Raw genomic sequence first — 16,143 nt, 5'->3', positions numbered from 1 at the left:
AGAGAGAGAGAGAGAGAGAGAGAGACAAGTCAATGTTCAAGCTACCCAAGTGATATATGAGGTGCTATTCCTTCAATTTGCATTGGGCCTCTGATCCCAGACTCTCCCGCTAGTGGAAACATCCTCCCCACATGCACTGAGTTGACGTTGAGGCTAATGCATTTGCACTTGTACATTGGAGGCGTTACAATGTGGATACCATACACTCCCTTGCCAAGCAGCAGCATGAACTCATGGACAGCCGTGTGCATCTCTGGCCCGGTCAGGTCCAGCAGCGACACCACCTTGAAGTCGAGCTGGCGGAGGAGGTTGGTCAGGTCGTGTACGTCCACCATGGGGGCCTTCAGCTGCTTGTGGTGGCGGTAATTCATGTTCCCCATCAGCAGGGCAACCTTGTCTGTGGCTGCAAGCAAACAGAGTGAGTGAACATCAGCGAGATAACATCTCCAGCGCAGCGTAGATCAGCCAGCGTCAGCCAGCGTCAGCCAGCGTCAGTCAGCGTTAGCCAGCGTCAGCCAGCGTCAGCCAGCGTTAGCCAGCGTCAGCCAGCGTCAGCCAGCGTTAGCCAGCGCCGCATAGATCAGCCAGCGTCAGCCAGCGTTCCCCTGCTTTATCTCATTCCCACACTAAGATTTACATTTATTTTCTCCCCTTCCTCAGTAGGTAATTTATGTGGGGATTTAATCCGTGACTATTCTGTGCTGTAGTTTAGTTTAATTTAGTTTAGTCTAGTTTGCCGGTGCTGGCTTAAAGGGCCAAATGGCCTCCTCCTCCTGCACCTATTTTCTATGTTTAGTTTAGAGATACAGTGTGGAAACAGGCCCTTCGGCCCAGCGATTCCGTGACGACCATTTAGACCAAGACAAACCAGCACGTCTTTGGAGTGTGGGAGGAAACTGAAGATCTCTGAGAAAACCCACGCAGGTCACGAGGAGAACGTGCAAACTCCGTACAGACAGCGCCCGTAGTCGGGATGGAACCAAGTGTCTGGCGCTGTGAGGCAGCAACTCTACCATGTTATCCTGGGAGTATTCGCAGGCTCGGTGTTGAGGGAGCTGTACATGATGTTTAATTTGTGTTGCACTTGTCCGGGAGTGTTTGATGTTTGGACAATGTGTCCGTCCCTAGAAAATTGCAGAGTTGACAAATATAGTCTTCATGTCCATGACCAGCGCAGTGAAGCAAACGTGAGGAGAAAGTGAATGGTCAAAGCTGACTCATTCAAAGCTTCAACATTTGAACCCACACACTAGTTCCATGTCATCCCACTTCCTCATCCACTCCCGACACACGAGGGGGCAACTTACAGAGGGCCAATTAACCTGCAAACTCGCACGTCTTTGCAATGTGGGAAGAAACCGGAGCACCCGGAGAAAACACAGTCACTGGAAAACCGTACAAACTCCACACAGACAACACCCGTAGTCAGGATCAAACCCGGGGTTGTGAAGTAGTGAGGTAGCAACACTACCTGCTGCGCCACCGTGCCGCCCTGTTAAAGCCACGACTGCATTTGCCACCGCCGGAGTGAATGGTGGACGGGCCCAAAGGGTGGATGGGCCCAAAGGGATTGGTCTCCACCAGCTCTTATTTTCTTGTGTATTGGAAGGAACTGCAGATAGACACAAAGTGCTGGAGTAACTCAGCGGGACAGGCAGCATCTCTGGAGAGAAGGTTTCGGGTCGAGACCAGACTCTGAAGAAGGGTGTTGACCCGAAAGGTCACCCATTCCTCCTCTCCAGAGATGGTGCCTGTCCCGCTGAGTTACTCCAGCATTTTGTGTCTATCTTATTTTCTTGTGCTCTATATTTATAACTACTCAGCAGGGAATGGGCCAATTGGGCGTTAGGGTCAAATACTCTGCCAACACTCAGTCTGGGTCCAGGCAAGATCTGCTAACCCCTGCCCATGCAACCCGCACCTCACAAAGAGTGAAAACTTTCATCGGGACCACACAAAGCTGACGTGGAAACCGCGCAGAATTACCGTGGAAATGTGTAGGATGATGGTCAACCTTCAACCATGGTCCTGGGCCGGAGGCTGTGGGAAAATGCAGCATCACATCAGCTCAGTGTTCATCGCAGAGAGAAAGCAAAGCTGACTGTAACGATCACGCACCCTAACTGTGGTCCAATAGGTTTCCAATGGAATAAGGTCCTGGCCAGCACCCACCAGCACCCTGACAACAACCCACAGGATAGACACAAAATGCTGGAGTAACTCAGCGGGACAGGCATCATCTCTGGAGGGAAGGAATGGGTGACATTTCGGGTCGAGGCCCTTCTTCAGACAGTCTAAGCAAGCGTCTCGACCCGAAACGTCACCTATTCCTTCTCTCCAGAGATGCTGCCTGACCTGCTGAGTTACTCCAGCACTTTGTGTCTATCTTTCGTACAGACCAGCCTTTGCAGATGTCTGTTCCGAGGATTAAAAGAGACCAAGAGTTGAAGGAACGTAGAGATTTCTAAAGAGTTGGCTGTTTGGGGAAGGGTAGGGCATCAGAGCTGGGAATACGAGGGACTTTAAACATGAAGACACAACTAGCTGGTGTCTCAGGGAGCCATTGAGATCTGGGCCAGTAAGATCGGCAAACAGAGGTCTCATTGGCGGACATGTGATTGAAGATGAAGCAGGGCAGAAGTTTGCACAAGTCTCGAAAATATTACCTTCATCAGTCTCCACGATGCATGTTTCATTGATGGAAGTGTTGGGTCCTGTAAGGATGCAGGAAAGATATGAATAAGTGGCAGCAGTATTCATGGCAACAAGTGTAACTCTGTTACAATAAAAATATACGGGACGATACGGTAGAACTTGATTTATCCCAGGAGGGAAATTGGGTCTGCCAACAGTCATACAGCACAAGATACATGAAACATGAAATTCAAGTGACGAGTGGAATGCCCAGGATTGCGGGATGTGCAGAGATTGGGGAGGGGGGGGGGGGGGAGGGGGTGGGGGGTAGGGGGGAGGGGAGTCAGTCCACCCCACGACAGATGGGGGAGGAGTTATACAGTTTGATAGCCACTGGGGAACATTGATCTCCTGTGTCGCTCTGTGCTGTATCTCGGTGGGACCAGTCTGTTGCTGAAGGTGCTCCTCAGGTTGGCCAGTGTGTCACGGAGGGGGTGAGCTGTATTGTCCAGGATGCTCCACAGTTTGAGGAGCGCCCTCTCCTCCAAGACCACCTCCAGTGTAATCCCCCATTAGATAGTGTAGTTAGTCCCTTTAAGAGCCAAGGACAGAACCTGCAGCCAATGGGTTAAATGCAACAGCTGTAAAACAACTGCAACAAGAACCAGGGGCCACAGTTTAAGAATAAGGGGTCGGCCATTTAGAACGGAGATGAGGAAAAACTTTTTCACTCAGAGAGTGGTGAATCTGTGGAATTCTCTGCCTCAGAAGGCATTGGAGGCCAATTCTCTGAATGCATTCAAGAGAGAGTTAGATAGAGCTCTTAAGTATAGCAGAGTCAGGGGGTATGGGGAGAAGGCAGGAACGGGGTACTGATTGTGGATTATCAGCCATGATCACATTGAATGGCGGTGCTGGCTCGAAGGGCCGAATGGCCTACTCCTGCATCTGTTGTCTATTGTCTATTATAAAGATAGTTCGAGGGTCTCCAATGAGGTAGGTGGGAGGTCAGGACCACTTTTGCATTCAAAAGTTGCAGCATTCAGGCATTAATAATTAAGGAAATAATAATGTGTAGTGCAAGATTAAGTCCAGTAAAGTCCAATTAGAGAAAGTCCCAATTGAAAATCAGAAGTAAAGAGGCAGCAGCAGATGGCCTCGATAGCCCGTGACCAAGGAGAAGGGAAAATAACCAAGTTTCTGGCTGCAAATTGCTGTGTGGGACCATTTGTCATGTTTGGGATTGTCTGGTGAGAATGAGGTGAGTCTCAGAATGATAGCACAATTCTGTAGCTGACATTCTAAAGATCATAAGATCAGAAGGTCACAAGTGATAGGAGCAGAATTAGGCCATTCGGCCCATCAAGTCTACTCCGCCATTCAACCATGGCTGATCTATCTCTCCCTCCTCACCCCATTCTCCTGCCTTCTCCCCATAACCTCTGACACCCGCACTAATCAAGATTCTATCTCTGATGTGTGGAACGAGCAGCCAGAGGAGGTAGTTCGGACAGGGACTATCCCAACGTATAAATGGCAGGTACATGGATACGACAGGTTTGGAGGGACATGGGCCAAACGCGGGCAGGTGGGACGATTGTAGGTGGGACATGTTGGTTGGTGTGGGCAAGCTGGGCTGAAGGGCCTGTTTCCACTCTGTATCACTCTGCGTAACTGTATCTGAGTGAGTGAGACTCCACTTCATTAGAAGAGGGGAATAATCAAGGATAATGGATCCTATGTAGCACTGAACATACCGATCTCCACTGAAACGACTTTGCTCCAGACATCATGATAAAGGTTGAAGGCACGACAGCAATACCTCCCTCGGTCAGCCGTTGTAACGGCAATAACCTGCAATCAAGATCGATCGATTGAAAGATGCTGCATGGAAACAGGCCCTTCGGCCCATCGAGTCTGTACCAGTTATTGATAATTCGTTCACATTGGTTCTGTTACTTCACTTTTGCGCATCCACTCTCCACACACTCCTCTCCACATTCTGCACACACACTCTCCACACATTCCTCTCCTCACACTCTCCTCACACTCCTCTCCACACACTCTCTCCTCACACTCCTCTCCTCACACTCCTCTCCACATTCTGCACACACTCCTCTCCACACACTCCTCTGTACACACCCCTCTGTACACACCCCTCTGTACACACCCCTCTGTACACACCCCTCTGTACACACCCCTCTGTACACACCCCTCTGTACACACCCCTCTGTACACACCCCTCTGTACACACCCCTCTGTACACACCCCTCTGTACACACCCCTCTCCACACACTCTCTGTACACACCCCTCTGTACACACCCCTCTGTACACACCCCTCTGTACATACTCCTCTCCACACACTCGGGACAACTTACAGAGGCCAATGAACCTACAAACCTGCACGTCTTTGGGAAGTGGGAGGAAACTGGAGCAATCTGGAGAAAATCCACCCGGTCACATGGAGAGCGTGCAAACTCCGCACAGAAAGCACCTGAGGTCAGGTTTGATCTCAGGCATCTGGTGCTGTGAGCAGCAACTCTACCAGAGAGAAAAATGAAATATTTAACAGTAAACTAAACCAAAGATGCAAGAGTGGAAGTGGTGGGCACGGGTGAGGGAGAATAGACCTTTGCTGAAAGTCCCATCGGTCGGTGCCTTCACACTTGGCTTGACCTTTCAAATCCACTCGCGTTGACTTCCAATTTTCTTTCCACTGTAAACTACAAATCATCCCAAAATCTGCTGCCTAATTTACACTCTCCACACATTATTATTATAGTCTGACAGCATCGGTTGTCAGGTCAGGCAAACATCTCTGGAGAAAACAGATAGGTGATGATTCGGGTTGGGACCCTTCTTCAGACTATCCTGACCTGAAACGCTACCTATCCATTTGTATAGTTTAGAGATACAGCGTGGAAACAGTCCCGTTGGCCACTGAGTCCGCGCCGACCAGCGATCCCCGTACACGAGCACTACCTACACACACTAGAGACAATTTACAATTTTTACCGAAGTCAATTAACCTACAAACCTGCACATCTTTGGAGTGTGGGAGGAAACCTTGAGCACCCAGAGAAAATTCACGCGGTCACGCGGAGAACGTACAAACTCCGTACAGACAGCACCCGTAGTCAGGATTGAACCCAGGATTCTGGCGCTGTGAGGCAACAACTCTACCGCTGCGCCACTGTGCCGCCAAGAGATTCTGTTCTCCAGAGATGCTGCCTAACCTGCTGCGATAATCCAGCACCTTGTGTCTATTTTTGGTATAAAACCGCATCAGTTCCACCTTTTTTACATTATCACATCAATGATCACTTTTGCTCATAACACCTGACAAAGATGGAACCTCTGCCTGGGCCTGCACATTTAGTTTAGAGATACAGCGCGGAAACAGGCCCTTCGGCCCACTGGGTCCGCACCGACCAGTGATCCACGCACATTAACACTATCCGAAACCCACTATGGACAATTTTTTACATTTACCAAGCCAATTTACCTACAAACCTGCACGTCTTTGGAGTGTGGGATGAAATCAAAGATCTCGGAGAAAACCCACGAGGGTCACGGGGAGAACGTACAAACTCCGTTCAGACAGCACCCGTAGTGGGGATGGAACCCGGGTCTCTGGTGCAGCATTCGCCGTAAGGCAGCAACTCTACCGCTGCACCACCGTGCCCGCCCACAGAGTTAAGCTGGTGTGTCGGGCTGGAGATGGTCACATACCTCCAGGTTGGGTTTATTGGCATCAGGCAAGAGGTGGTCGTTACGAAACCACTGGTACTGTGGGGGAGGGTTGCCCGCTGCGGAACACTCCAGCACCATGGTATCGCCCTCCTTCAAACTCAGCGAGACCGGATGCACCAGGATATCGACCCTGCAAAACCCACTTGCTGCAGCAGGATAAATAAATACATCAGCACAGAGCGAGATATCAGTCCTACCTTGTTCACACTCAGCTAAATCAGACAACATCGCAGCACAATAAACACTGTGGGAACCAAATAGTTATTGGCATCATACTACACTAACTGTGGTAACTAAAAACAACAGGCAGAATGACAGCAGCCTCAAGGTTGGATGTGTGCAGGAGAAAACTGCAGATGCTGGTTTAAATCGAAGGTAGACACAAAATGCTGGAGTAACTCAGCGGGTCAGGCAGCATCCGAGATGCAGCATCTGAGCAGCGCTGAGTTACTCCAGCATTTTGTGTCTACAGGTCGGCAGAGAGTTTCCTGTATTTTCCCAGCTTGGCAATGGGAAGCAAAGATACTAGAGGAGCAAGATAGACCACTGCGTTGAAATCGTCTATACTGAAGTTTAGTACGCAAAGGAGCCATTTTAGTAAGCAAACCCCGCCGTTCGCTCTGCCTCTCGTAGTGTAATCAGTGTTTTGGGGGAACAGTGTGTGTGATGATACCATTAAAATGCAGAATATATCTCATCTATCAATTCACAGATGTTTGTTATTTTTCTTTTTAAATGTTTCTGCAAGTTTCTGCCGACTAAAATGGCGCCGTGACATACTACGGTTTTTATGGTCGAGTGGTCTATCTTGTTCCTCTAGTATCTTTGATGGGAAGGGGTAGAGAGTGGGCGGGTGTGATAGAGGGACATAGGCTACAATTGATAGGTCTGAGCCATGCTGTCAATGTGAAAGGTCAGCCAAGCTCTCCACAGTGAGGTTTGTTAGAGGGCATCAGCTGGGTGGCAGTGTGGCACAGCGTTAGAGTTGCCAGAAACCCGGGTTCTATCCTGACTACCGGTGCTGTCTGTACGGAGTTTGTACGTTCTCCCCGTGACCTGCGTGGGTTTTCTCCAAGATCTCCGAAATCTTCCCACACTCCAAAGATGTACAGGTTTGTAGGTTAATTGGCCTGTACAGAATTGTCCCCTTCTGCAGGATACCACTCGTGTACAGCTGATCATTGGTCAGTGTGGACTCACTCGGTGGGCCAAAGGACTTGTTTCCACCGTATCCCTAAATGAAACTAAATAGAGTCATAGAGGGAAATGACCAAAGGCAGACAGGCGGGACTAGTGTCGATGGGACATGTTGGTTGGTGTGGGCAAGTTGGGCCCATGGGCCTGTTTCCATGCTGTGTCACTCTTTGACTGTGTGACCAAAGACCCATTAACCTGATGACTGAGAACAACTAGGAATGTTGCTTAGACAAACGAGAGAAAAACAATGATCTCCGTACAGTTCTCTAATCTTGAAACATACTGACCTTGACTGAAACATTTAGTGAAAGAGTGGGGGGGGACAGGAGGGAGAGAGAGAGAGAGGGAGGGAGAGGGGGAGGGAGAGGGGGAGGGAGAGGGGGAGGGAGAGGGGGAGGGAGAGGGGGAGGGAGGGGGAGGGAGAGGGGGAGGGAGAGGGGGAGGGGGAGGGAGAGGGGGAGGGGGGAGGGGGGAGGGGGGAGAGGGGGAGAGGGGAAGAGGGGAAGAGGGGAAGAGAGGGATCGAGGGAGAGAGGCTTGGTAAGGGTCAGACAGCTGGCACCCACACACTTGAAGGCTCATTCGTGAGGCCCATCAAACAATCATAGTGAGAGTGCAGAATTCAGCTGACAAAGTCAAACCAGTGGCTAATGTTTCAAATGGAAAGTATTAACAAGTTACAGGGTGGGGTATAGAGGAAGGAACTGGCAGAGCTAAGAATAATGAGTCACTTGTACAGGTGCCGCGAACAATTATAATTTACACAGCTTCTAAAAATCACAGTGTCCCTCTTTAAAAAGTTTCACAATTTCTTTATACGACTTGCCTGTGGCACAGATTTAAACAGCTCGGCACTTTGGATACTAATAGTGTTGCCAACCGTCCCGTATTAGCCGGGACATCCCGTATTTTGGGCTAAATTAGTTTGTCCCGTACGTATGGGACCGCCCTTGTCCAGTATTAGTAGTAGGGTTGCCAACTTCCTCACTCCCAAATAAGGGACAAAGGGTGACGTCACTGCTCCGTGAGACCTCACCCAGCCAGCGGCCACGTGCTCCCGCTCCACCAATGGCGGCCGCCATTGGTGGAGCGGGAGCACGTGGCCGCTGGCTGGGTGAGGTCACGCGGGGCGCGGGGCTGCGACGTCTCCTCGTCCCATATTTGGGAGTGAGGAAGGTGGCAACCCTAGATACTAACTAGATACACAGCCTGGTTTAGTGGGTATTAGATGTCAGGAGAGGATGGTCAAACATGGATTGCTTACTCTGGTGCAATGGGGGCTGAGGGGAGACATGATAGAGACATGATATCAAATTATGAGAGGAAGAGATAGGGCAGACAATCATGACCATAAGACATAGGAGCAGAATTAGGCCATTCAGCCCATTGAGTCCACTCCACCATTCAACCATGCCTGATCCATCTTTCCCTCTCAACCCCATTCTCCTACCTTCTCCCCATATCCTATGATGCCTTTACTAATCAAGAACCTCTTCAATCTCCGCTTTAAAAATACCTAATTACTTGGCCACAATAGCCGTCTGGCTAAAGAAATTCCTCCTCCATTCTAAAGGTACGTCCTTTTATTCTGAGGCTATGCCCTCTTGTCCTAGACTCTCCCACTAGTGGCAACCCTACTCTATCTTGACCACTCTATCCATGCCCACTCCATCTCCACCTTTTCCTCCAAGGTGGAAAAGTCAATTGTTAAAGGGTATACGCAGCTTTAAGGTCACATCCACGCTGACCTTTCTGCCCATCCGCACTATCAGAGTCAAACAGCATGTAATCAGCCCCTTCTGCCCAACTTGCTCCGTTGACACTAGTCTGACCAACATGCCCCTTTGACACTAGTTCCCACTTGCATGAAGATGTGGACAGATCCATGCTTTGACTTGCCTGCTGTTGGGCTGCTGTAAACACGGAGACGAACCCATTCGGAAAACGAGTACTGAGCTCCAGAGTGAACTCTGCAGACGTACCAGTCACCATCAGCACCGTCCACGCTGCGAAACAGCAGCTCCGAGGAGTCTCCACCTGCCACCTGGTAAAATGAAATAAAGTCCAGAGAGAGGTTGTGTGAATTGGCAATATCCCCACACAATTGAGTACAAGCCACAGTTTAAGAATAAGGGGTAGGCCATTTAAAACAGAGATGAGGAAAAAACTTTTTCACCCAGAGAGTTGTGAATCTGTGGAACTCTCTGCCTCAGAAGGCAGTGGAGGCTAATTCTCTGGATGCTTTCAAGAGAGAGTTAGATAGAGCTCTTAAAGATAGCGGAGTCAAGGGATATGGGGAGAAGGCAGGAACGGGGTACTGATTGTGGATGATCAGCCATGATCACAGTGAATGGTGGTGCTGGCTCGAAGGACCGAATGGCCTCCTCCTGCACCTGTTGTCTACTGTCTATTGTCTAAGTCAACCAAAAGGCAAGAGAAAGTGCCCCAGGACATTAATACCAGAATTTTACTCCTTCCTCACATGTTATTGCTCATCCTTCCTGTATCTGGACAAACAGACTCCAAATGTGACCTCACCAATGACTAGCAACACAATGTCCCAATTTATTGTAATAAGAAGGAACTGCAGGTTTATAACAAAGATAGACACAAAGTGCTGGAGTTGACCATTCAGAGTCTGTTCGGTCATAGAGTCATAGTCATAGAGCATGGTAACAGGCCCTTTGGCCCAACTTGCCCACACCGGCCAACATGTCCCATCTACACTAGTCCCAGCTGCCTGCGTTTGACCCATAAACCTCAAAATCTATCCGATCCACTAACCTGTCTAAATGTTTCTTAAATGTTATGATAGTACCTGCTTTAACTAACTCCTCTGGCAACTTGTTCCATACACCTACCATTCATTGTGTAAAAAATTGCACCTCAGATTCGTATTAAATCTTTCTCCCCTCACCTTAAACCTATTTCCACTGCTTCTTGATTCCCCTACTCTGGGTAAGAGACTGTGCATCTACCCGATCTATTCCACTCATGATTTGGTACGCCTTTATAAGATCACCCCTCATCCTCCTGCGCTCCAAGGAATAATGTCCGAGCCTGCTCAACCTCTCCCTATAGCTCAGTCCAGTCTCCTCCAGTCTTGGCAACATCCTCATATATCCTCTCTGCAGCCATTCTAGCTTGACATCTTCCTATAACAGGGTGACCAAAACTGAACACAATGCTCTAAATGCGGCCTCACCAATTCTTGATTAGTGCGAGTGTCAGAGGTTATGGGGAGAAAGCAGGAGAATGGGGTTAGGAGGGAGAGATAGATCAGCCATGATTGAATGGCGGAGTGGACTTGATGGGCCGAATGGCTTAATTCAACTCATATTCCTTATAACTTTATGACCAATGTCTTATATAACTAGCATGACCTCCCAACCTCTATAATCAATACTCTGACTGATGAAGGCCAATGTGCCAAAATCCTTTTTGACCACTCCATCTACCTGTGATGGACTGGCTTCTGGAAGCCCCAAGCCCAAAGCCAAACATAATGTGGAGACGGTAATGAAAGGTTGGTGTCCACACATCACCGTGATCTGTGGAAGGAGAGCACCAGCTGCCAACTGCCCATCCCCTGCCCCATCCAGCAGCTCCCTGCCTGACCCATGGCGGAGTGTGTGGGACCCACAGTGTCCCCACCACTCACAGGACTAGACTGTCCCAGTCCTGAGCCACTGCTCCAGCAGACAAGAGGAAGGCGGTGGCTAAAGTCAGCGTCCTCACCTCGTACTTTCCACGAAACCATTGATAGCTGAGGCCTGGGGGGCCCACAGCCTGACAGTGGAGGGACACCCTGTCTCCAGCGGTGGCATCGTGTGACTTGGGCTGCACGATGATCTGGATGCTGTTCGTTGCTGTGGGAAAACACACGTCAGGAATGGTGACAATACATGACTGGACACAGCGAGAAACAGACTTGTATCAGCAGCAACCCCTCTGAGCTCCTTCCTTCCACCCAATCCCATGCCTTCGGTGACGCTTCGGGTCAAGACCATTATTCAGACTCTGTCGGAGAGAGGAGGAGAAATTCTTCGAAGTAGGCATACCTTGAGGAGATTTCGCAGAGGGAGTAAGCCAAAATGTAGAAATAAGGAACTGCAGATGCTAGTTTATATCACAGATGGACACAGAGTGCTGGAGCGACTCAGCGGGTCAGGCAGCATTTCTGGATGAAAAGGTTGGGTGACCCGTAACAGTTTGGATGCAGAAGATTTACCCGAATGGATCGTTCTGCTGCTCATGCCGGTGGCTGAGCCTTTAGGGCTGCAAGATGTACTTGTTTGATATTAATGAAATGACTAATAGGATAAAAATGGATCCTATGATTAGGGTTGCCAACCGTCCCGTATTAGCCGGGACATCCCGTATTTTGGGCTAAATTAGTTTGTCCCGTACGGGACCACCCTTGTCCCGTATTAGTAGGGTTGCCAACCTCCTCACCCCCAAATACGGGACAAAGGGTGACGTCACCGCCCCACGTGACCTCACCCAGCCAGCGGCCACATGCTCCCGCTCCACCAATGGCGGCCACCCGGGCCGGGAGGCAGGTTGTGTAGCAACCGCTGGTTGGGCGAGGTCACGTGGGGCACGGGGCAGTGACGTCACCTTGTCCTGTATTTGGGAGTGAGGAAGTTGGCAACCCTACCTATGATTACACTCCAAGTTGTGCTGCCCGCCTCAGTCACGGCCTCTGCTCCAAATGATTCACGTTATGACGTTCGAATGCCCTTACTCACCCATTGATGCCACACACCGCCATGCCTCTGTATGTCCCATCTTGTCCAGGCAGCTGAGCAAATGGTTCACGGGACAGCCGCGCTCTGCAATCATCTGCAGGTACAGTCGGCTCGGACTTCCATCCAGGTCCAGGACCTGCAGCGAGCACGTCTCCAGCTCCTTCTCACTGACAACACAAACACACGTCAATGAAGGGCCTCATGGCCTGCCTCTGGTTTGTAATATTCACATATTCTACGATCAAAACACAACCCAAGAACTTTTAGGTTTAGAAAAGGACATTAGGCCGGCAACATGGATAGGTGACGTTTCACAGAGTGCTGGAGTAACTCAGCGGGTCAGGCAGCATCTGTGGAGAACATGGATAGGTGACGTTTCACAGAGTGCTGGAGTAACTCAGTGGGTCAGGCAGCATCTCTGGAGAACATGGATAGGTGACGTTTCGAGTTGGGACTGGGGAGGGAGGGCGGGAGGAAGCTGAGAGAGAGGAAGGGCAGGACAAAGCGTGGAAGGGAATAAGTGGATGCAGGCAATGAGGGGCTTTGCCATACTTTGTCCTACCCCTCCCCTATCTCCCCCCCCCCCCTACAATCAACTTAAGAAGAGTCCCGACCCAAAACATCACCCATCCATGTTCTCCAGAGATGCTGCCTGACCCACGGAGTTACTCCAGCACTCTGTGAAACGTCACCCATCCATGTTCTCCACAGATGCTGCCTGACCCGCTGAGTTACTCCAGCACTCTATGTTTTTGACAGTGAATAGTTGCCTACCTGCACCTGAAGCGACTCTCTGTGCCGACAATCTCAGCCAGTTTCCTCCATCCTTTCACCGTGCAGTTGTCCAGATATGTACTCAGTCTTTTCAACGTTAATTGCCCAAGACTATTCAAAGGGATATTCCAGTAGTCCATGGTTTTGACTTCAAGTCTTCAACGGCATGAATGCTCTGCTAGGAAGACGTCACAAAGAGGAATTGTGAAAGGCAACGATCTGTGCTATTTGTGAGCCCTGATTGAAATCATGAATGAGGAAGCAGGGACATCTGGTTTCTAGCGATCCCACCAGAATGAATGGGGAAAGTGAAGGAATTGGATTTCTACAATGTTTGAAACTGAAGATAGACACAAAATGCTGTTTCGACCCGAAACATCACCCATTCCTTCTCTCCAGCAATGCTGCCTGACCCACTGAGTTACTCCAGGAATTTGTGTCTACCTTTGATTTAAACCAGCATCTGCAGTTCTTTCCTACACATGGTCATAACTGAAGTGTTTTGTCACAAGCTGATGTCTTACAGGATCATTTCAAAGTTAAGATGCTGTGTAAGTGAGTAGAAAGAATATAAAGGAGTAAAGGGGTAGGAAAAATGGGATTAAATGAAGACTCAGAACCAACGTGAACAGACTGCAATTCAACGATCAGACAGTTTCACTTGAAATCAACCAGTCTTCGAGACAGCAGCAGTTTATAAAATTCACTTGAACCATTGAAACATAGAAAAATCGCAATAGGTGCAGAAGTAGGCCATTTGGCCCTTCCAGCCAGCATCGCCATTCAATGTGATCATGGCAAATCATTTAAAATCAGTAGCCCGTTCCTGCTTTTTCCCCATATCCCTTGATTCCATTAGCCCCAAGAGCTAAATCATTGAAAAGGAACATGCCCATCATATGTTATGAGAGGAATGCAGTTATTATTAATAACGGTGTATTCCAAATGTAACTAAAAGCTCTGGAAAGGACTATCACTGAATTTATCAAACTGCTTCAGGAACATACAAAAGCTTTAAAAACTAAACATTTAGTGTTTTCAGATATCCACCCACAACCTGTGTGTTTGTCTTACTAAATGTTGAATGGATTTAAAGGACTTACCCGTGGTTGAATGGTCTGGAAAGTGGTGAGTCCCAGAGGAGAGAGACTTTGTGGTCTGTTCAATTCCACATTGCTTATAGACCATAAACGGCCTCCCGACTAGATGCTTATTAGAAACAAATGATCTAAGTACAGCTGGCCTCTTTTTTTTCTTCTTTTTATTTATTTTTTTTAATTTTTTTATTTTTACAGAACTTTTTAGAAAACAAGCCCTCCCACCCTTCCCCCCACCCCCCCCCTTATACTAACCCCAAATAAGAAAAAAGAAGAAAAGAAAAAAAGATTAAAGATTGCCTGGGTGTTGGGGGTCCTGCACACGCCCCATGGAATTCCAAACAGAATAAACTGTATATATATGTACATCTCTCCCAAAAGAACCATTGAGAATATGAACAATTCTTCTATATATATAGGCCCCTCTTTTGTAGATAAGGACGCCAGATATTTAAAAAAGTATCATATTTGTTCCTTAAATTATAAGTAATTTTTTCAAGTGGGATACAGTTAGAAATTTCATTATTCCAAAGGTCCATACTTAAATAGGAATCTGATTTCCAAGTAACTGCGATAGTTTTTTTGGCTACTGCTAATGCAATTTTTATAAATTCTTTCTGGTATTTATTCATTTAAAGTTGTGGTCTTATTCCTTCAACATCACCCAATAATAAAAATCTTGGGTTGTATGGAAGTTGTATTCCGATAATCTGTTCTAGAAAACTTCTTAAGTTTGTCCAAAAAGGTTGTATTTTTGAACAGGACCAAGTAGAATGAAAAAAAGTACCAATTTCTTGATTGCACCGAAAACATTGGTCAGATAAACTTGAATTTATTCTCTTTAATTTTTGTGGTGTGATATATAATTGATGCAGAAAGTTATATTGTACTAGTCTAAACCGAACATTTATTGTATTTTTCATACTGTCAAGGCATATCATATCATATCATATATATACAGCCGGAAACAGGCCTTTTCGGCCCACCAAGTCCGTGCCGCCCAGCGATCCCCGTACATTAACACTATCCTACACCCACTAGGGACAATTTTTACATTTAGTTTTGACCAATTTGTTCCATCAATATTAATATTCAAATCTGTTTCCCATTTTCGCCTTGATATATGAATTCCTTGTTTAGGGGCCTTTTTTTGAATTAGATTATATATAATAGAAGTAAATTTTTTAATTTGTCCTTTTTGAATTAGGTTTTCAATTTCCTTAGATTTCGGCAATAACATTGTTTGACCCAATTTATCTTTTAAATAAGCTCTTAATTGAAAGTAACAGAAAAGAGAATGATTTGATATATGATATTTATTTTTCAATTGTTCAAATGACATCAATATACCTTTTTCAAAGCAATCACCTATATATCTAATCCCTTTTTGATGCCACCTATATAGAAGCTGGTTATCCATTGTAAAAGGTATCAATCTATTTTGAATCAAAGTAGTCTTTCCTAATAAAGATTTTTTTGTTTCATCCTCAAAATTTACCTTATTCCATAATCCGATCAAGTATTTTAATAATGGAGATTCTTTCAGTCCCCGTATCAATTTAGGTTCCCATTTATATATAAAGTCTTCTGGTATATTTTCTCCTATTTTGTCTAGTTCTATTCTTGTCCATGCCGGGTTTTTTTCTTCAAAAAGAGATGCAATAAATCTCAGTTGGTTTGCTTTATAATAATTCTTAAAATTCGGAAGTTGTAATCCTCCTGAATCAAACTTCCATGTCAATTTTTCCAACGATATTCTTGACATCTTACCTTTCCAGATAAATTTCCGCACATATTTATTTAACTCTTGAAAAAACTTCTGTGGTACTTGTATTGGTAATGTTTGGAATAAATATTGTAACTTCGGAAATATATTCATTTTAACGGCATTAACTCTTCCTATTAATGTTATTGGTAATGTCATCCATTTATCAAGG

General features: G+C 47.2%; 2 protein-coding genes across 2 annotated transcripts in view; both read right to left on the bottom strand.

Moving 5' to 3' along the window:
- The window catches only part of LOC144607425 (mucosa-associated lymphoid tissue lymphoma translocation protein 1-like), a 25,489-nt gene extending 11,181 nt beyond the window's left edge, over positions 1 to 14,308 (bottom strand). Inside the window, exons 1-10 of the mRNA XM_078424284.1 lie at positions 14,213 to 14,308; positions 13,110 to 13,284; positions 12,336 to 12,502; positions 11,323 to 11,453; positions 9,480 to 9,628; positions 6,368 to 6,530; positions 4,392 to 4,488; positions 2,667 to 2,714; positions 1,987 to 2,040; positions 87 to 403 (exon numbers count right to left, since the gene is read on the bottom strand). Coding sequence (XP_078280410.1) covers positions 87 to 403; positions 1,987 to 2,040; positions 2,667 to 2,714; positions 4,392 to 4,488; positions 6,368 to 6,530; positions 9,480 to 9,628; positions 11,323 to 11,453; positions 12,336 to 12,502; positions 13,110 to 13,249 — 1,266 coding nt within the window. The 5' untranslated portion in view covers positions 13,250 to 13,284; positions 14,213 to 14,308. The remainder of the gene's footprint in view (positions 1 to 86; positions 404 to 1,986; positions 2,041 to 2,666; positions 2,715 to 4,391; positions 4,489 to 6,367; positions 6,531 to 9,479; positions 9,629 to 11,322; positions 11,454 to 12,335; positions 12,503 to 13,109; positions 13,285 to 14,212) is intronic.
- Positions 1 to 16,143, bottom strand: part of LOC144607393 (phosphatidylinositol 4-phosphate 5-kinase type-1 gamma-like) — a 187,915-nt gene that overhangs the window by 69,956 nt on the left and 101,816 nt on the right. The gene's annotated exons all lie outside the window — the stretch shown is intronic.

The sequence above is a fragment of the Rhinoraja longicauda genome, chromosome 28, assembly GCF_053455715.1.
Source record: "Rhinoraja longicauda isolate Sanriku21f chromosome 28, sRhiLon1.1, whole genome shotgun sequence".
In the NCBI taxonomy this organism is placed as follows: Eukaryota; Metazoa; Chordata; class Chondrichthyes; order Rajiformes; family Arhynchobatidae; genus Rhinoraja; species Rhinoraja longicauda.
This window is presented reverse-complemented; position numbering and strand designations above follow the sequence as displayed.